At 45.8% G+C, this 22,054-nt stretch overlaps 2 protein-coding genes across 2 annotated transcripts; one reads left to right on the top strand and one right to left on the bottom strand.

The window, feature by feature from the left end:
• The first annotated feature begins 663 nt into the window (after window positions 1-663).
• Window positions 664-5,549, top strand: LOC106582378 (frizzled-5). The gene has a single exon (XM_014165437.3). It carries the CDS (start codon window positions 1,746-1,748, stop codon window positions 3,579-3,581), a length of 1,836 nt encoding a protein of 611 aa, XP_014020912.3. The 5' UTR covers window positions 664-1,745; the 3' UTR covers window positions 3,582-5,549.
• A 96-nt stretch (window positions 5,550-5,645) lies between these two features.
• On the bottom strand, window positions 5,646-22,054 carry ccnyl1 (cyclin Y-like 1). Its single transcript, XM_014165438.2, has 10 exons — window positions 20,528-22,054; window positions 17,146-17,226; window positions 16,819-16,862; window positions 14,868-14,968; window positions 14,740-14,775; window positions 14,533-14,584; window positions 13,212-13,331; window positions 10,576-10,742; window positions 6,394-6,556; window positions 5,646-6,238 (listed from the first exon to the last, which is right to left on the bottom strand). The coding sequence occupies exons 1-10, from the start codon at window positions 20,682-20,684 to the stop codon at window positions 6,122-6,124; spliced, it is 1,038 nt and encodes a 345-aa protein (XP_014020913.1). The 5' UTR covers window positions 20,685-22,054; the 3' UTR covers window positions 5,646-6,121.

A 22,054-nucleotide genomic window follows, 5' to 3' on the forward strand; every position in this document is an offset into this window, starting at 1 on the left:
TGTAAATGTAACCAACCCATAAAGTAAAATGTATTATCCATATATGGAAACTTTAACATTGATTTATCCTGCAATAGATTTACATTTTGCAGACGCTCTTATCCAGAGCGACTTACAGTAGTGAATACATACATTTCATTTTCATGCCTTTTTTTATGTTTTATTTTTTTTGTGCTGGCCCCCCGTGGAAATCGAACCCACAACCCTGGCGTTGCACACACCATGCTCTACCAACTGAGCCACAGATGTCTTTCAATTGGTAACATACATTTTGGTCTTCTTCTAATGCCTCTTAAGGGGAAAGTAATCTAAAAGTAACAGAATGTAATCAGATTACGTTACTGAGTTTGGGTAATCCAAAAGTTCCGTTACTGATTACAATTTAGGACAGTTAACTAGTAACTTTTTAACGGATTACATTGGTAATGTTTACACTGGTAAACACCTATGCAGTACAGGAACCCGGAAAAAACTTTCCAATATGATCCCCACCTTTCATTTGTCCCTACATTGACTCTCTTTATTCATTTTATCCACGGTGCATATACAGTATACAGCTTGAGGTGCAGGTGCGTTAATGTCTCTAAACGCCACCTGTCCCTCCACATCCGGTACATTTTGGTAATCCAGAAATGAACTGATTTGGTCAACGTTGTAGCTCAAACTCAGGTCCTGATTAGTCCAAAAGGTACAAGGAGCGCGGCGGAGCGCGGCGGAGTGCGAGTAGGCGTGGTGAAGCTATCCAAACAGTCCTTGGTCAATAGAACTGAGTGCTCGAGGGCTGGCGCTGTGGATGAGGTGGGCGTTCTGCAGCAGGAGGGGGCTCTTCCTCTTGGGCAGCGGAGCGAGTTATTTTGGCAAGCACTTTGAGATGTGTAGCGAGACACAGCGATACCTGCTTACAATCATTGGAGATAAGTTTGGAAAACAAGTGCTGAAGTTTTCAATGAGACGACTCTGGGGTTGTCCAAGTGATGATACATTTGGTTGGACAAAGGAAAGCGCAACGAGTTTCCCAAACTTTGGAGAGAGAGGAGCGTAAATGGACGTTTATCCGAAACCTGTTTTCAACCCCGAGGTTCAGACCCCGAGAGCGGCTGCATTAGGAGCGGATTCTGTTTTTATTGGATTTGAATGTGGACTTTAAATGAAACGCACGGGACGTGTTAGGCACCATAGCGGAGAGAAACATTGAGATTATTTTTCTAACCGTTTTGCTTCCAAGTGTTTTTATTGTTCAGAGAGACGCGGTGAGAGGGTTCCTCTTTTCAACGCACGGGCGACTTCACCTGTCACGCGGAATACAAACTGGAGGAATATAAAATAGTTTCTTGTTTAAGCCTGTGGTTACAGTTACCACATTTATTGACGCGTGGCCGAAATGCAAGGAACGTGTAAATTAATTGTCAACTTAAGTAATTGCAAAGCTTGGTGAATGATTTTCAATTGAATGCAACCTATTTAGAGCCTCGGTCGGCTTGGTGTTCATAGTCCATCTTCCCGAAATCCTCACAAGATTTATTGGATAAAACAGTGGCACTTTATTTCGGGGTTTTTCGGATCTTGGCTGCTGCATTTCTAATCACCATGGTTCATTCGAAAGGTGCTCATGCTGTTGGAAGAGAATGCGCGTCCTGCGGTCTGGAATGAAACTTGTCTGTGATTTATAGAACAGAGGACTGTGAACATGCTGCTGGAGCAATTACGCTCTCCTGGGATTTCATATGTCGGAGATGCAGTCATAAATGAAAGGAAAGCCTGAGCTTAGAAAATACCTAAGTCCACAACGCAATTCCTGTAATTTTTCTACGGAAATATCCCACTTCCCCATGGCGACCACAGTCAAACCCCCGCTGTGTGGTGTCGTCCGCTGGCTGCTCGCGCTGCTCCTCTCCCAGCTGCCCCTGCTCGCGCACGCTGCCTCCAAGGACATAGTGTGCGAGCCCATCACGGTTCCCATGTGTAAGGGCATTGGGTACAACCTCACCTACATGCCCAACCAGTTCAACCACGACACCCAGGAGGAGGTGGGGCTGGAGGTCCATCAGTTCTGGCCCTTAGTCCGCATCCGCTGCTCCCCAGACTTGCTCTTCTTCCTGTGTTCCATGTACACCCCTATCTGTCTGCAGGACTACAAGAAGCCCCTGCCCCCCTGCCGCTCTGTGTGTGAGCGGGCCAAGCGAGGCTGCTCCCCCCTCATGATCCAGTATGGTTTTGAGTGGCCAGAGAGGATGAGCTGTGAGCAGCTGCCTCAGCTGGGAGACGAGACTCTGTGTATGGACCAGAACAGTAGCGAGACCACTACCCTCTCCCCTCCCTTCCCCAAACCCACCCCCAAGGGCACCCGCCGCAGGCAGCCCGCCCCCAAGCCCCCCGCCCCCCAGGAGTGTGACCGGGACTGCCGCTGTCGGGACCCTCTGGTGCCCATCAAGAAAGACGCCCACCCCTTATACAACCGTGTCCACACTGGCCCTGTGGATAACTGTGCCCAGCCCTGCCACCACCCTTACTTCTCCCAGGACGAACGCACCTTCACCACCTTCTGGATCGGCCTGTGGTCCATCCTGTGCTTCGTCTCCACCCTGACCACCGTGGCCACCTTCCTCATCGACATGGAGCGCTTCCAGTACCCTGAGAGACCCATCATCTTCCTGGCTGCCTGCTATCTCTTTGTCTCCCTGGGCTACATTATACGACTAGTGGCGGGTCACGAGAGGGTGGCGTGCGCTGGGAGCGGAGACCAGCAGCACATCCTGTATGACACCACTGGCCCACCCCTGTGTACCCTGGTCTTCCTGCTCATCTACTTCTTCAGCATGGCCAGCTCCATCTGGTGGGTGGTGCTCTCCCTCACCTGGTTCCTGGCCGCGGGCATGAAGTGGGGCAATGAGGCAATCGCTGGCTACTCCCAGTACTTCCACTTGGCTGCCTGGCTGATTCCCAGTGTCAAGTCCATCGCGGTCCTCGCTCTGAGCTCTGTGGACGGAGACCCGGTGGTGGGGATCTGCTACGTGGGGAACCAGAGTCTGGAGAGCCTGCGGGGGTTTGTGTTAGCTCCCCTGGTGGTCTACCTCTTCACCGGCTCCCTGTTCCTCCTAGCGGGCTTTGTGTCTCTGTTCCGCATCCGCAGCATCATCAAACAGGGAGGGACCAAGACGGACAAACTGGAGAAGCTGATGATCCGGATTGGGTTGTTTACGGTGCTCTACACCGTTCCTGCTACTATAGTAGTAGCCTGCCTGGTGTACGAACAGCACTACAGGCCTGGCTGGGACCGGGCTCTATCCTGCTCCTGTCAGGCTGAGAGACAGAGGCTGGGTCTGGGGCCTGATTACGCCGTCTTCATGTTGAAGTACTTCATGTGTCTGGTGGTGGGCATCACGTCAGGGGTTTGGATCTGGTCTGGGAAGACCCTGGAGTCCTGGAGGAGGTTCACTGCTCGCTGCTGCCCCTGTTGGGTCTCCAAGCCCACTGTGCCCCCCTCCATGTACATCGAGGCCAGCACGGTCCTCACGGGACACCCCGGGGCAGCTCTGCCACCAGGGTCCTACCACAAACCTGCCCCGCCCTCACACGTGTGAATGGGACCCTGGAGGGTAGAGGAGCCCCTAAGGCCATGTGTCCAGTGGTAGCCCCGTCATATGTGAGAACGGGCCTCACCTTGACGTTGGACAAGATGGTGAATGTGATAAAGCAGTTCTCTGGAAGCAAAAGGGTCAGAGGACGACCAGGAGATAACCAAGTCATTCCACAGGTTGTAAATACAACATTTATCAACAACCCTGCCTCACTGACTCCTTTCATGGAACATAGATCAGGAACAAATGTGTTTTTAACAGAAGAGGGATATCGGAGAAATCACAATGTGAATTTCTTTGAATGAGTAGGGACGTTTGTATAATATGAGCTCTTTGGTACAACTGGTACTCATTGCTGCTTTGGCAAAGTACCACTACTTCAACAGACCCACAGGAGTATTCAACTTTTACCCTACAAGGCTTGAAGCCTGCTGGTTTTCTGTTCTACCTGATAATTAATTGCACCCACCTGGTGTCCCAGGTCTAAATCAGTCCCTGATTAGAGGGGAACAACGACACAAATGCAGTGACACTGGCTTCGCGGTCCAGAGTTGAGTTTGAGGGCACTAGAACATTCTCTGAGGGGAAAAAGGGAGTTGTTTTCATCAGACTGTGGATGGATTTATTAACCTATCCACCTGGACCATTAGATGACTCATTATTTATTCCTGTATATATGATACTCTATAAAAGACTATGGATTTTGCTTACCCAGAATGCCCCCATTATCCAGGGGCATTCTTATTATTCAGTGTGGACACTGGGTCCTCAATGGGTGACAACAAATCTAGGAACAGAATGAAGAAAATATTTCATGTTTTTTGTTGCAATCCCAGTGATTTGAATCACTATTCAGTATGAATCTAGTAAATGTGTGGTATGGATGTGTTTGTATGTTGCTCCAGTTCAATTAATCCAGTATGTACCAATACACACAATCTTTGCCCTATTCTGCCCGGTAACATCTAGTTTGGTTGACTGACAGGTCTGTAAACACCCTAGCCGGTCAGTATAATAGCAGGATGAAAATCTCTAGCCCAACTGTTGACCAGATTCTGGACTGGACCTATGGTTAAATCAGCTTTCAGAGGTCATCTGAAAATGGATGTGTAGCCTACTAGTATATCAGTAAACAAGGGCCTCTTTTTCTCAACCAGTATTTTCTGTTAGAAATCATTGTCAAAAGTAGCCTCTATAAAACACATAGCAGTTGTAGGGAGTTTAATGCTTTGGAATAGTTTTGATATGGACCATGTAAAGTGGTTTGGAGGGACTATTGCCTGTGTCTGATCAGTCTCACAGGCCAGAAGAGAAGGGATTGGCCAAAGTGCACCTGGCCTCCAGGTGCGTTACACCCCCTAGTGGTACACACTGGAACTGCTCACACCAACCCAATGGTGAATGTACAGGTTTCGATCACCTGTAAACTGCACTGAACCCGAGGAAACGTAACCTATGGCTCTGTATACATTTAATGACCGCGTCAGTACTCACATTGAGTCAGACGTTTACAAAATGGTCAGAATATTTCTGTTCAATGGCATCCAGCAGGCATAGGCCTACACATCAAACTGTCTTCTCACAAGGGATATACTGGCTGTAGGAACTGGTGGACTGCTAGACTAGAACATGGTTAACTCTGGGTGAACTAAAACCTTGTCCAGCTGCTGCCTTTCTACTTTGTTGTGCTTCAGAGTTTTTCTAACCAGACTAGTGTGTAAATGTTCCAGTGTCTAATTTATTAGTCTGTTTCCTGACGTTAAGTGTGAGTGTTCTACCCCATCATTTGTAAGTCTGCTTTGGCGTCCTTCACTAGTCTGGACTGCAGCTGTGTGTACTACATTCAATGTGGCAAATTCATTGCTGAGATTTTACGAGAGATTTTTTTCTAGATATTTCTGAAGATGCAGCTCTCCCCTACTCTGGTTTCATTTAGCTCTCACTGCTAGAGAATTAAACTGTGGACCAATCTGTTTGAGTATGCGTCATTTGATGTCTAAAGTAAAATGTTTACAATCCGCTCCCACACTTGCATGTTCTCACCTCCACTCCAATGAAAGCCACTGATTTGTTACATGATTGTTTATTTAAAATACTCCATCTCCAAATTTATTTTCAATTTAAAAACAGGTACATTTCACAGCTAGTAGCCTACATAGTAAGCAAAAAAACAAAAAGTATTTTCCCCCCTTCTATGTAGTGAAGAAGTTATTTTGCACTCAGGATCTGGGACGGGACAGCCGGGGCTATGGTGCTGCTACGACCAGTCTCTCAGAGGGGCTGGGTTTGTAAGAGGGTTTGAGGCAGGTATCCTGGGGTGTTGGTTGGGCTGTAGAGGTCAGATATTGGTGGAGTTCATTTTGCATGGCTCAGTGCTCCAGGCGGGTGGACTTTTCACTTAAGGACCAATGGAAGTCTAAAATGAGCAAACTTGGGGCACAGGGCCATGCCAAATGAACTCCACCATTGTGGCTGTCCTATGAGAGAGCAGTGTTGGGAGTGACAGCTGACTAATGAGAGCATAACGCTGAAGTGTGGCTGGCCTACGAGAGCACAGCGTTGGAGCGGCGGATGCCCACCAGGTTGTCAGCGCTGAAGGACCTCCTCATGGCCGCTCGGCTCAGGTCCTTGTACTTGTCTTCACACAGTCTGGAGATGGCCTGGACAACACAATACACAGGCTCATTGGCTTTATACCTAATGCATTGGTTAATAACACTTCCCTTTTGACCATTCATGTCTCGCTCTCCGTCTCAGCTGCCATCTTTTCTTCTACTGCTACCTGTAAGCTCCATCATACCCTTCACTACCTTACCTCCAGTTTCTGTGCCCTCTCGTTGCTGAGTGGCTCGAGGGGAAAGAGGAGGTTGTTGTCCTCGGCCAGAGAGCGCAGGTCAAAGTAGTACTTGGCGTAAACACTGGCCGGGACATTGATGTTGAACTGCAGCAGCTCCAGGAAGTGCCGCTCCATCTCGTTCCTGACGGAGGGAGAGCGGATTAAACAAGGTTAATAGAAACACTCCTAATAAAAAAAAAGTTGCTCTCAGGCACAGATCTAGGATCAACCCTGAAAATGAGCAGGGGAGAAATGCCAAATAGACCTTAGATCAACGATAGTGGTAACATCAACCACGGGCCAGCCCTCATAGGGCGAGAGTCTAACCAAAAGCAAAAACTTCACTTGTCTTTCCCTTACAGCAGCAAGGAGAAGGGTGCATGTCTGCAGGAGTGCTATTCAACCCATCTTATTAAAATGTTTATTATTAAAATAATTTTTCAAGTAATTACTCAAAAGGACAAACAGGAATTACATTAAAAACTCAACAAACTAGAGCAACTGAGGGCTGGCCTATTCATTCTAACTACAATGAAGACCCATACGGCTCGCTTCATGTCTCTCCTGAACAGATTCGCCTCATCCTCATCACCACCACAATAAAAGAGCTGCATGCCAGTCACCACGGAGACAGCATCCAGGATGCTTTGTGGGAGAGGAGACATGAGAGGGCCAGGGTGGCTGGAGGGTGTGTGTTGGAAGGCTGGTCTCCCAGGGCAACTAATGGAGTGTGTGAGGGCTTCTGCCATTATGTAGGAGAGATGAGAGCCACTCCAGACTCCCCAGCTCACAAAGACAGGACAGTAGACTGCAAATCGAAAGAAGAGGGGGAGGGACATGGACTCACACACACAGGGTGGCAGGTAGCCCAGAGCATTGGGCCAGTAACATTAGTTAGCTCTGGAATTCTGACTAGATATAAAAAACATTTTTTAAATGTCGATCTGCCCTTGAGCAAGGCACTTAACCACCATTTCTCCTTGGTCGCCGTTGATAATGGCTGACCCTGGACGTGACCCCACTCTGAGGGTGTCTGAGGAGGAGTTGGGATATGCAACAAAAAACATTTCATAATACACTGTCATGTGTGAAACAGGACAAATATAAGCACCCCTTATTTGACACATGTACACACTGAAACAACAAACTAACTTAAGAAACAACAGTCAACCCCAGCCCACTCAAAAAGCTACCTGAATTTAAGCCAGTAGTTCAGAAAGGAGCCTACTGATGGCTTGGAGATAGCCTCCTGTACACAACCAGTACTCCACCTCCCTCAATGTCCCTCTCTCTGGGCCTAGTCTTCACTCCCTTGGTGCCCAAAGCAGGGTCCTCATCTCACACAGCCCTGATGAGAGCTAGAGACTGGACAGCTGTACCAGTCTATAGACTTCAGACCAGGGGGGGAAGAAGGCTCCAGTCTACGTCTGTTCTCCGCCTTCAAAATCACTACCAATCCCCCCTCAAATCACTACCAATCCCCCCTCAAATCACTACCAATCCCCCCTCAAATCACTACCAATCCCCCCTCAAATCACTACCAATCCCCCCTCAAATCACTACCAATCAAATCACTACCAATCCCCCCTCAAATCACTACCAATCAAATCACTACCGATCCGCCCTCAAATCCCTACCAATCCCCCCTCAAATCACTACCAATCCCCCCTCAAATCACTACCAATCAAATCCCTACCAATCAAATCACTACCAATCAAATCCCTACCAATCAAATCCCTACCAATCAAATCCCTACCAATCAAATCCCTACCAATCCGCCCTCAAATCCCTACCAATCCGCCCTCAAATCACTACCAATCCGCCCTCAAATCACTACCAATCCGCCCTCAAATCACTACCAATCCGCCCTCAAATCACTACCAATCAAATCACTACCAATCCCCCCTCAAATCACTACCAATCAAATCCCTACCAATCCCCCCTCAAATCCCTACCAATCCCCCCTCAAATCACTACCAATCAAATCCCTACCAATCCCCCCTCAAATCACTACCAATCCACCCTCAAATAACTACCAATCCCCCCTCAAATCCCTACCAATCAAATCCCTACCAATCAAATCCCTACCAATCCCCCCTCAAATCCCTACCAATCCCCCCTCAAATCCCTACCAATCCGCCCTCAAATCCCTACCAATCCGCCCTCAAATCCCTACCAATCCCCCCTCAAATCCCTACCAATCCCCCCTCAAATCACTACCAATCCCCCCTCAAATCACTACCAATCCCCCCTCAAATCACTACCAATCAAATCCCTACCAATCCCCCCTCAAATCACTACCAATCAAATCCCTACCAATCCCCCCTCAAATCCCTACCAATCCCCCCTCAAATCCCTACCAATCCCCCCTCAAATCCCTACCAATCCCCCCTCAAATCCCTACCAATCAAATCACTACCAATCCACCCTCAAATCCCTACCAATCAAATCACTACCAATCAAATCCCTACCAATCCCCCCTCAAATCACTACCAATCCGCCCTCAAATCCCTACCAACCCGCCCTCAAATCCCTACCAATCCCCCCTCAAATCCCTACCAATCCCCCCTCAAATCACTACCAATCCCCCCTCAAATCACTACCAATCAAATCACTACCAATCAAATCACTACCAATCAAATCACTACCAATCAAATCACTACCAATCCCCCCTCAAATCACTACCAATCAAATCCCTACCAATCCCCCCTCAAATCACTACCAATCCACCCTCAAATAACTACCAATCCCCCCTCAAATCCCTACCAATCAAATCCCTACCAATCAAATCCCTACCAATCCCCCCTCAAATCCCTACCAATCCCCCCTCAAATCCCTACCAATCCGCCCTCAAATCCCTACCAATCCGCCCTCAAATCCCTACCAATCCCCCCTCAAATCCCTACCAATCCCCCCTCAAATCACTACCAATCCCCCCTCAAATCACTACCAATCCCCCCTCAAATCACTACCAATCAAATCCCTACCAATCCCCCCTCAAATCACTACCAATCAAATCCCTACCAATCCCCCCTCAAATCCCTACCAATCCCCCCTCAAATCCCTACCAATCCCCCCTCAAATCCCTACCAATCCCCCCTCAAATCCCTACCAATCAAATCACTACCAATCCACCCTCAAATCCCTACCAATCAAATCACTACCAATCAAATCCCTACCAATCCCCCCTCAAATCACTACCAATCCGCCCTCAAATCCCTACCAACCCGCCCTCAAATCCCTACCAATCCCCCCTCAAATCCCTACCAATCCCCCCTCAAATCACTACCAATCCCCCCTCAAATCACTACCAATCAAATCACTACCAATCAAATCACTACCAATCAAATCACTACCAATCAAATCACTACCAATCCCCCCTCAAATCACTACCAATCAAATCACTACCAATCCGCCCTCAAATCACTACCAATCAAATCCCTACCAATCCCCCCTCAAATCACTACCAATCCCCCCTCAAATCACTACCAATCAAATCACTACCAATCCCCCCTCAAATCACTACCAATCAAATCACTACCAATCCGCCCTCAAATCACTACCAATCAAATCACTACCAATCCGCCCTCAAATCACTACCAATCAAATCACTACCAATCCCCCCTCAAATCCCTACCAATCCCCCCTCAAATCACTACCAATCACTACCAATCAAATCCCTACCAATCCCCCCTCAAATCACTACCAATCCCCCCTCAAATCACTACCAATCCCCCTCTCAAATCACTACCAATCCCCCCTCAAATCACTACCAATCCCCCTCTCAAATCACTACCAATCCCCCCTCAAATCACTACCAATCCCCCCTCAAATCACTACCAATCCCCCCTCAAATCACTACCAATCCCCCCTCAAATCACTACCAATCCCCCCTCAAATCACTACCAATCCCCCCTCAAATCACTACCAATCCGCCCTCAAATCACTACCAATCAAATCACTACCAATCCGCCCTCAAATCCCTACCAATCAAATCACTACCAATCCGCCCTCAAATCACTACCAATCAAATCACTACCAATCTGCCTCCGCCCTCAAAGTGAAAAGAACATATCTGAAGCTGAACATTAGAGTACAGTTTAGGTTGGCACAATAGTGAGAAAGGTGTATCTTGAGTGTGTGTGTGTCCTGTCCACTCACATGTCCTCCACAGTGATGTCTTTGAGGATCTGGCAGTAGTCTACGTTCCACACGGCCTGGTCGTCCCACACCTTAGACGCCAGCAGGATGGCGCCCAGTACGATACGCTTCCAGTTGCACGGACAGATGTCTATCTCAGCGTAGGTCAGCAGACGCTCCAGGTACACCTGGTGAAGGTTAGAGTCTTAAACTGATCGTGTGCTGACAAACCTCAGGTGGTTATTTCCATTCAGAAATGTGATGTGCCCAACATAGGAAACCAGTAGGGAAAAGGGCATGTTATTGAGATATATTATATATATATATATATATATATATATATATATATATATATATATATATATATATATATATATATATATATATATATATATATATACACACATACACACACAGACAAGTGAGAAATAGTACTTTGTTATGGTTGGAGGCGAGGAAATAAGGCATGCTTGATATATTAGGACCAATCATATTGTATTAATCAAATGCAGGTCTACTGTCTGTTTAAATTGAAACTAGGCTCTGTTCACTTGGGCTCGAGTGGCGCAGCGGCTTAAGGCACTGCATCTCAGTGCTAGAGGCATCACTACAAACCCTGGTTCGATTCCAGGCCGTATCACTACCGGCTGTGATTGGGAGTCCCATAGGGCGGCACACAATTGGCCCAGCATGGTCCATGTTTCGGTTTGGCCAGGGTAGGCCGTCATTGTAAAGAATTTGTTCTTAACTGACTTGCCCAGTTAAATAAAAAAACATTTTTTAAATGTACTTGCTGTGCTTCGTCAATGGTTTCTATTACTCTGCTGCCCCCTGGTGGCGAGTTAGTGCAGATGTATTCTAGCGTATCATGTAGGTTAATACAACCCCACAATACAGTACATTTTAAGAATAAATGACATTTAGCAGACGCTTTCATCCAAAGCGACTTAGTCACGCGTGCGTACATTTTACGTATGGGTGGTCCCAGGAATCAAACCCATTCCCCTGGCATTACAAGCGTCATGCTCTACCAACTGAGCTTCAATACAGGCACAGTTGAAGTCGGAAGATTACATACACTTAGGTTGGAGTCATTAAAACTCATTTTTCAACCACTCCACAAATTTCTTGTTAACAAACTATAGTTTTGGCAAGTCGGTTAGGACATCTACTTTGTGTATGACACAAGTAATTTTTCCAACAATTGTTTACAGACAGATTATTTCACTGCATCACAATTCTAGTGGGTCAGAAGTTTACATACACTAAGTTGACTGTGCCTTTAAACAGCTTGGAAAATTCCAGAAAATGATGTCATGGCTTTAGAAGCTTCTGATAGGCTAATTGACATCATTTGAGTCAATTGGAGGTGCACCTGTGGATGTATTTCAAGGCCTACCTTCAAACTCAGTGCCTCTTTGCTTGACATCATGGGAAAATCTAAAGAAATCAGCCAAAAAATTGTAGACCTCCACAAGTCTGGTTCATCCTTGGGAGCAATTTCCAAACGCCTGAAGGTACCACATTCATCTGTACAAACAATAGTATGCAAGTATAAACACCATGGGACCACGCAGCCGTCATACCGCTCAGGAAGGAGATGTGTTCTGTCTCCTACAGATGAACGTACTTTGGTGCGAAAAGTGCAAATCAATCCCAGAACAACAGCAAAGGACCTTGTGAAGATGCTGGAGGAAACAGGTACAAAAGTATCTATATCCACAGTAAAACAAGTCCTATATCGACATAACCTGAAAGGCCGCTCAGCAAGGAAGAAGCCACTGCTACCGCCATAAAAAAGCCAGACTACGGTTTGCAAATGCACATGGGGACAAAGATTGTACTTTTTGGAGAAATGTCCTCTGGTCTGATGAAACAAAAATAGAACTGTTTGTCAATAATGACCATCGTTATGTTTGGAGGAAAAAGGGGGAGGCTTGCAAGCCGAAGAACACCATCCCAACCATGAAGCACTAGGGTGGCAGCATCATGTTGTGGGGGTGCTTTGCTGCAGGATGGATTGGTGCACTTCAAAAAATAGATGGCATCATGAGGCAGGAAAAGTATGTGGATATATTGAATTAACATCAGTCAGGAAGTTAAAGCTTGGTCGCAAATGGGTCTTCCAAATAGACAATGACCCCCAAGCATACTTCCAAGGTTGTGGCAAAATGGCTTAAGGACAACAAAGTCAAGGTATTGGAGTGGCTATCACAAAGCCCTGACCTCAATCCTATAGAAAATATGTGGGCGGAACTGAAAAAGCGTGTGCGAGCAAGGAGGCCCACAAACCTGTCAGGAGGAATGGGCCAAAATTCACCCAACTTATTGTGGGAAGCTTGTGGAAGGCTGCCTGAAACGTTTGACCCAAGTTAAACAATTTAAAGGCAATGCTACCAAATACTAATTGAGTGTATGTAAACTTCTGACCCACTGGGAATGTGATGAAATAAATAAGCTGAAATAAATTCTCTCTATTATTCTGACATTTCACATTCTTAAAATAAAGTGGTGATCCTAACTGACCTAAGACAGGGAATTTTTACTAGGATTAAATGTCAGGAATTGTGAAAAACTGAGTTTAAATGTATTTGGCTGTATGTAAACTTCTGACTTCAACTGTATGTGTTTTGATGGTTGCTGACTGGACTCCTCACCAAGGTGACGATGGCACACTCTGCAGTGAGCTGTGCAGCGCTGAACAGAGTTCTGACAAAGCGGTAGATGAGTTTGTGCTCAGGGTCCATAACAGAGTAGTTGTCAGGGACCTGTTCTCTCTGCAGGGAGAAGACAGTGTTAGACAACACATACCAGCCCAGAGACAACACAAAACACACATTCATGTCTTGAATAGCACATAAAAGACTACCCTCAACAAGATAAGGAAAATTTTAAGTAATTTCTCAATTTCCTAATGGTTTTATGTTGACTTTCCTACCAGAGCTAAACTAACTTCCTCATTCCTCCTGCAGTGGTGTGTGCTATGCTGAAGTTGAAGCTAAGAGCAGTGGTGTGTGCTATGCTGAAGTTGAAGCTAAGAGCAGTGGTGTGTGCTATGCTGAAGTTGAAGCTAAGAGCAGTGGTGTGTGCTATGCTGAAGTTGAAGCTAAGAGCAGTGGTGTGTGCTATGCTGAAGTTGAAGCTAAGAGCAGTGGTGTGTGCTATGCTGAAGTTGAAGCTAAGAGCAGTGGTGTGTGCTATGCTGAAGTTGAAGCTAAGAGCAGTGGTGTGTGCTATGCTGAAGTTGAAGCTAAGAGCAGTGGTGTGTGCTATGCTGAAGTTGAAGCTAAGAGCAGTGGTGTGTGCTATGCTGAAGTTGAAGCTAAGAGCAGTGGTATGTGCTATGCTGAAGTTGAAGCTAAGAGCAGTGGTATGTGCTATGCTGAAGTTGAAGCTAAGAGCAGTGGTGTGTACTATGCTGAAGTTGAAGCTAAGAGCAGTGGTGTGTGCTATGCTGAAGTTGAAGCTAAGAGCAGTGGTGTGTGCTATGCTGAAGTTGAAGATAAGAGCAGTGGTGTGTGCTATGCTGAAGTTGAAGCCAAGAGCAGTGGTGTGTGCTATGCTGAAGTTGAAGCTAAGAGCAGTGATATGTGCTATGCTGAAGTTGAAGCTAAGAGCAGTGATATGTGCTATGCTTGGCTATGGGGCATATCAAGTTGCAGCGTAAGGTCTAGAAGGGAGTGAGGAGGCTGGCTGATGCCAGATATTGATGTAGACAAGGGCTGAGAAACCAATACTGCCACATCTTCTGCAGACCTCTGTTTTGATGTAAACCTGTATTAGCAGCACGTCTTTGGAATACATAACAGCTATTCACTTCCTGTAAACACACAACAGCTATTCACTTCCTGTAAACACACAACAGCTATTCACTTCCTGTAAACACACAACAGCTATTCACTTCCTGTAAACACACAACAGCTATTCACTTCCTGTAAACCCTGAGTGGATTATGGTCAAATTGAACCAACCACTCACCGATAAGGGATGCATCTTCTCATCAAAAATGTCCAGTGACCTGTCTGAGTCCCTGAGAGAGAGAGGAACAGAGAGGAGGCCTCCACTATGAGCCAAATACTGTCCAATACAGACATTCTGCCAGGCCTCAAGGGCACCTTCTGATCCCCCATTAAAAGTAATACCTGTGCATACTCAAACTGAACAAGTCAAAACACTGCCACTCACCTGTTTTTAATGTGGTAGTATATTGCTAATGTAACACTGGAAAACAAGACAGACAGAATTCATTAGGCCAGAGTTCAACTAGAAAGGTTTCCTGTGTGTGTGCATATATGAAGGTAGTGGCTACCCACCATTTAATTGTGCTTTTCAAGTTAGGCTGGCTGACCGTGCTGTCATCTATAAAGATGGTGGAACAGGAACTGTACTTCTTAGAGAGAGGGCCAGGAGAGGTCTGCAAAATGAAATGTGAGACATGGAAGTCAGCCGCTGCTAATGTGGGTCCTGTTGAACCCAATCCTTCTGAGGTACTGGATGCTAATGTTAGCCTTAGCCAAATAATGACATCACCAATAAGTCACTCCTGGGTCATGAACTATTTCCAAGGTAAAAGGTTTGGTTTGTAATGTGGCTAAACTGGGCTATGTAGTCTTGGGTCAGGGCTGTTGCCCTATAATACAGAGAGAATGAGATGGAGTTGAGGGTGGACACCCGCTAAACATTCATACCAGGTCTCCTCTTTATCTGTCTTCTAGCTGACAGGACACCACAGCGGTTACAGACTGTTCTATTGTGGTCAACATGAACACACACACAGTAGGGTAGCAGGCAAGGGGAACACAGCCCTGCCTTTTATTTGACCAGGTCAAAAGGTCTTGGCACTTAGCTGGTTTCCACAATGGGGCTATATTATTAGAGGTTGGTGTTAAAGAAGGCAGCCATAACCCCAGCCAACCCTCTGCTTAACTACTTACTCCTGGGAACTGACCTAAAGGGCTAAATTGAAATGTTTCTTACAGAAGAATTATAGAAAGCATATGGTATCCCGAGTGGTGCAGCGGTCTGAGGCACTGCATCTCAGTGCAAGAGGCGTCACTACAGTCCTTGGTTCGAATCCAGGCTGTATCACATCCAACCGTGATTGGGAGTCCCATAGGGCGGCGCACAATTGGCCAAACGTCGTCCGGGTTTGGCCGTGGTTGGCCGTCATTGTAAATAAGAATTGGTTCTTAACAAACTTGCCGAGTTAAATAAAGGTTAAATAAAAAAAGAATAACCATGGCAGCAATTAAAAGGGAAGAGTTTGGGGATTATGGGAAATTATTAGAGGAAAGGTGAGGACAACAGTTCACCTGACAAGACTGAATCCAACACATTATACCGTTGATTTGGTGTGCATTTTACATATACTGTACCTGTCGCCACATTTGTTGATAATGAAATCTGAAAATACTCTGGATACAATCAGTAACATAAGAATATTCTTGGAAAATTTGGGGTAGGTGCAACATAAGAAAAATATTGAACATTTCCTTCACAATACAACAAACATTGTCTCTTTCTGTTCAGGACAACCCAGGGTATAACGCCATGTCATCTTGTAACTATACATCAAACATCGTGATCATGAACCTTCACACTGTATATCACATGAGTTTTATGATATGGAAATGTGAAGTACACATTTGGACTTGAGGATGTTTGGCTTCCTTTTATGAAATAAAGGGGTATTGATTATAATCTTCAACATCTCATCTTTCAAAATACATCGAGTCCTCGTAATTTACAGCATTTCCCTCACTCAAACAACCAAAAATGTGCAAACATTGTCCAATTAGAGGGAAGGATTGGGGGCAACTTCCTGTGGTGTGGTGTTTCAGAACGGCTGTCAGAGAGCAGTGAGGCGGAGACTCTGAGCTCTGACGTCATGTATAGCATGTTACTGTACAGCCACTGTTTTCCAATTTAGTGTCCCAATCTGCCCTTTTCAACCAGTAGAAGGGCTACATCCTATAAGAGCTGACCAATAAGGTGTGATGGTCAGAGTTACATTTGCATATGCATGAGCTTGGTGTTCTCCTCTAGAGCAGGGGTTCTTTAACCTGTTTCAGCTCGAGACCCAAGACAAACTGACCACCCTCCCGTGACCCAAATTGTCCTCCAGTGACCCAAGTTACGAGGAAAGTATGAGATTATAGATGTATTCTCACAACCCAACTCTCACATGCATGCCCACACAGTAGTCACACACAATTCATTATTGTTGGTTAACACAAAATTAAAACTTGGTATTGAAATACTTACATGACTAACATGGTTTATGTGATTGCTTTTCCTCTTGTCTCGCACTGGAAGGAAAAAGAAAACAGGCCGTTACAGACCCAGACAAAACAGTCATGTTGAAAATAATGAGGAACGGTACTGAGTCACATTGTGCTTAAGAGAAAGCCATATCAGAGTCACTTACAGTAGCATCTCTCTACATAGCTTGCTAGAGCAGAGACAGTGTGAGTTACCACCGTACCAAGTAGCTAAAGTGCGTAAGACGAGAGTTTGAGACGTGTGCCGTATTGGCTGACATGGCATCATGATCATTACTCCTGTGTGATGTGACCAGGGTAGAGTACTTACATTCGCTGTCTGTCTGGGACTTGCAGAGGAAGATGGTGCTGGCTCGGGCATGGTCTGATGGGTTGGACTCCTGGGCCAGTTCTGGAACACAAAGACACCGCTGACCATTAGAAACAAAGGAGACAACCAGGGTAATGACACAGACTAAGAAACAGAAGAACCTAACTTGGAAGGTTAGTGATCCAGAAAACCACCTGTTTAGGGGGTAAACTACCTTAGTTCACCTGAGGTGAGTATGTTGACTTGAAGCCGGTGAGAGGAAAATGAGACTTGACAGACAGAACAGTGACCTGTAGCTTACTGAAACTAAGCAATAATGCCTGACAACCCGGGAATTATCGTGACAACTCCCGACAAGGGCTGTTCTGAGGCGAAGTTATCACATGATAATTCCAGCGTTTGAAGGTAATATGTTGCCAACATATTTATGAAAATATTAATTAAAAACATTTTAATGAGTAAATTTGTTTTTACATTCTAAAGTTTGCTACCCAAGTGGGCTGGTCTTCTTAGTCATTTTCTCTTGTTGACCCAGTCGTTCGTTCTAATCTCTCTATTCATTCGACTTCGCTATGCTAAACAAGTCATTAGCATGTAGCTAGCTAGCAGATATTCAATGATGAGACAACAACTTCGATAATGAATGATTTAATAATTATCCAATAGGCCTACATAGGCAACAACTATTATGGTTGGTGAGTCTGAGCTAACCAAGCTAGTTGGTGATGTTAACAGAGACGTTTCCATTGATGGTACAGGAGTGGGAAAACTAGCTATGGTCCTGGTGCTGCTTGGTGACAGCCAGTGCTTGCCTCTGCTGGCACGGGAGATATCGCATTTGTAAAATGATACATTGTTGCCCAGGTCAGAGGCAGACAGCTAGGTTTATAACCCCCAACTGTTGCAAACCAAATAGTAGCATGGAAAAATGTGGAGACTCTCCCCACGAGGGAGATGAAGGTTATGAATTTCCTGCCTGGGCTACAGACAGTGGAATTATGACATTAACAAGAAATTGTATTTTGTGGGAGTTGTCCCAGAACTCCAGCATATCAACCAATCAGCACAACCCGTTCTATAACGTACCGTCCAGTGCAGGACGTCACTCAACCATTTGAACTATCCCTGTGCTGCAGTACCTGAAGGAAGGCATGCTATGACAGTACCTAGTGATGGGGAAAATGGATACAGTTACAGTGCATTTGGAAAGTATTCCGAGCCCTTGACTTTTTCCACAGTTACATATCGGCAGCTACGGATGGTGATAATATTGTATCGTGAGGTCCCTGGCAACTTCCAGCCCTACTTTTACTCAGTTAGATGGATGAATGAGTGAGTAAGTAAATGAAATGAAACAAATGTGTGTACAGCAGCCAGGCTATTTAACAAAACACACTTGGACAGCAGGAGCATCGCATACTAATGATGCAGATGAATTTGATGATCTCGTTTGCAACCACACCACATTACAGGCTCAATGGCCAGGTTCAGCTGTTAGACATCCTCATCCTACCCTAATGTATTAACAACTACCTCTGTCTGGGATTGGGTGCCCCTGGTCTGGATCAGACGTGGCAGGCAGGGCCAGGGGGATGCGAGGCCAGACGGGTTGGCTTGGCAGTGTGTGCCCCCTGCCCACTCAGGCTGTGGCTCTGTGGCAGGGGGTGGGGATGGTGGTATGGGACTGGCAGGGAGGGGGCAACAAGGAGACCTTTGTCTGGGGTCTCTGTGGAAAACACTGTCCTCACTCTACACCCCTCCCACACTGGCCAGCACGCAGAGAAACAGGAAGTGGGAGCAGTCATGCCAACCCATCTGCAGACAGGCAGACATGCTACCGAACCAAACAGTCTTTTACAACACAAACCATGGTGCGACACACAAAGTTCTTCAGCCTATCAGATCCACTAAGATGAGTCTGTCAGACACCATCATGTGATTACTCCAGCCTAGGTAAGATGGAGCCTAGCTCCCCTTCCCAGCTACACAGCTCCACTCTCCTTCCTCCACCAACCTCCATCAATCACTCCCTGGCCTTTCCCTGGACTGGAGTCTTCCTGCCGAGGAAATACCTTGCAGCACTAAGGGTGGGCGAGGCCTGGTTGGCATGTTAAGGCGTCAGCATGCTTCAGTTCAGCTGGCGCTTAGCCCAACTCGCTTAGCCCAACCGAACGAATGTGCTGGCATATTCCCTTGAAAGACCTTTACTTGAAAAAAAATAATAAAAAAATAAAGAGGCAATAGTACTGTTTGTCCATTTTGAGACGCCGTAGCCAATACACTTCCTCAAAAGTCAGAATTAATCTGAGATAACTCAATAAATCTAGCATTAATTGACATTTTTGCAGAAGAGCTCAGTCGTGCAATTTTACAAACAAACACGTCACAAAATGTACGCGACCAATCAACTTTGATTTGAAGAGGGCACGACAACACCTCTTCCCCCTCAGGAGGCTGAAAAAAAAAATGTCTCATGGTCCCCAGATCCTTAAAATGTTATATAACTGCACCATCGAGAGCATCTTGACTGGCTTGGTATGGCAACTGTAATGATTGCCTAGTCACTTTTAAACTTAACTATATGTACATATTACCTCAATTACCTCCTACCCCTGCACATTGACTCGGTACTGGTACTCCTTGTTTATAGTTTTGTTATTTTATTGTGTTACCATTTCCTTTTTTGATAATTTTGTCTTACTTTTTAAACTCTGCATTGCTGGGGAAGGGCTTGTAAGTAAGCGTATCACGGTAAAGTCTACACCTGTTGTATTCGGCGCGTGACATACAATTTGATTTGGCTGAGATAGTTGGGCTGGTACTGTGGAATGCCCTTATCACTGAGATCAATGATGGTGGCAACACCAGTCTGAGCTCCTCTGCTCTCAGTCAATGGGGGTCTACATGGATGAGTGCATAATGCCTGGTGTTGCAGCAACAGGAAGTGTGTGTGTGTGGTTTTACCCCAGGGGTGCAACACCATGCAGGGCCTAAAATCAACAGTAGTAAAAAGCTGTAAACAACCAACAACATCAAACCCTGCTGAGAGGGAGGGGCAGGACACCAGGGGGCTATAGATCAAATACCCCTCCTTCCCAATTGACAGCCTCACCTCACCTAACCGTATTTGCCTGTAATTCAGTTGGCTACAGGCCTCAGAGAGAGGTGTATGAGAAAAAGTGTGTTAAAAAGACTAAACGGATGTTGTATATTTTAGTACTGCATCTCTACTGCTGCAACCACCACAGCCAATGATATTGTAGATTTGGAGGAAACCAACCAAACACAGGACAGACCCCTACCGGTTCTGTCTTTCTAGTAACTAGTCACATTCTATAAATATGTCCAATCTTAGCTATGCTCTCGGGTGTGTGACACCTACCGTCTGGGACCTCTCTGTCGCTGATGTGTTGCAGGTACGGGCCGGTGTCGTCACTCACGTCTGTAATTATTTGGTAGTCTTCGTGGCGGTCCACCGGTTGCCTTGGTAGCTTTGGGCTCCCCTCGGGCGACACGCAGCATGAAACCGTATTCCCCATTCCAAACCAGGGATAACCTCAACACTATTTAAGTAGTGCAAAGTTCCTTCAAATCAAGGATGCCAGATATGTAGCAGTAAAGCTACATACCAATACATTACATAAGCCTATGATTCAGCTACACGTCCTAGGATTTAAAACAACACGTCTAGAATTAAAACAGAGATGAGAGAAACACGTAAATGATCAACTAAATTGCTGACCAGTAATGTCAATAAATTGCACTCCTGGCCATCTGAGTGTGAGCTCCGTCCGCACCATGAATCAGATTGCTGGCTGCACAGCAAAAATAAAAATGGATGTTTGTTCGAGTGTTCTATACTCTATTATTTACAAGGTTGCTAACTAACGAAACTAATTATTTGTAACACTGAGGTCATCAAGCAGCTGTTTAAATCCGAGCATTACAAGCGGTTGCCCATTCATCCACTCGGCATTCCTTTGCTAGCTAAATCAGCTAGCTAGCAGCAATGGAACACCTTCTGTAGGGCGATTAACTAGTTAGCTCGTCCCTTTAATAACTTTACCAATATGCATCAACGCCTCCGGGGCTGCCGTTTAAACAATCATTAAAAAAAACGGCTCCACTCATATGCCACTAGCTAGTTCTTCCAAGCATGGGTCCCCAATAGTTTCCGAACAGGGATTCCGAATTGTCCGAGATGGGACTGGCGTGAGAGATCTTTCTTTGATTCCCAATCCCAGGATCAGACGACAACTTTATCCGAGGCTTGAGGCCTACACTAACGTAGCTACCCGCTTGATAAAGAAATCAAAGCCGGAGAGTTTCAAATCATTTAGTGAATGTAATTTGGTCAAGCCTTGTCGAAGTTAATTTTCGATCTCACAATTTGTGGAGTAAAGAACCTAGGTTATCCCCTCCTCTCCACCGGCCAGTTCTGCGGTCCGCTACCCGCCGCCACCGCCATCAGCTCCGAACACACCGCTGCCTGGGCTGCGTTCAGTACGTCCTTACGTTTTGGAACGTTCAATTGAACGGAACATGTGGCTATAGAAAAACAATTCATAAATAAATACAATCACACTTAAATCTTAATTTAGGGTTAGGTATAAGGTTAGAATTCAGTTTAAAATCACATTATAAGAAGATAAATTGTCAAAATAGGAGTGGTTTCTCGGAGTGGTAACAAGTGACGATCGTACTGAACGACCAGTTGACGGGGAGAGTTGGGAAACGCGGTCAGTATGGCCACTGCCCTTTAAATTCGCAAATTCGTCACTCATTGCTTCAAGCCACACCTCGCCACACCCACCAAACGTGAGCAAACGATCCTCAAAGTCTGTTCAAGAACGTACACGAACGTTTTGGGGAAACGATTCGTTCAGTACAAACCGTTCCGTAACGTAGC

This window comes from Salmo salar, chromosome 21 (assembly GCF_965601325.2).
Source record: "Salmo salar chromosome 21, fSalSal1, whole genome shotgun sequence".
In the NCBI taxonomy this organism is placed as follows: domain Eukaryota; kingdom Metazoa; phylum Chordata; class Actinopteri; order Salmoniformes; family Salmonidae; genus Salmo; species Salmo salar.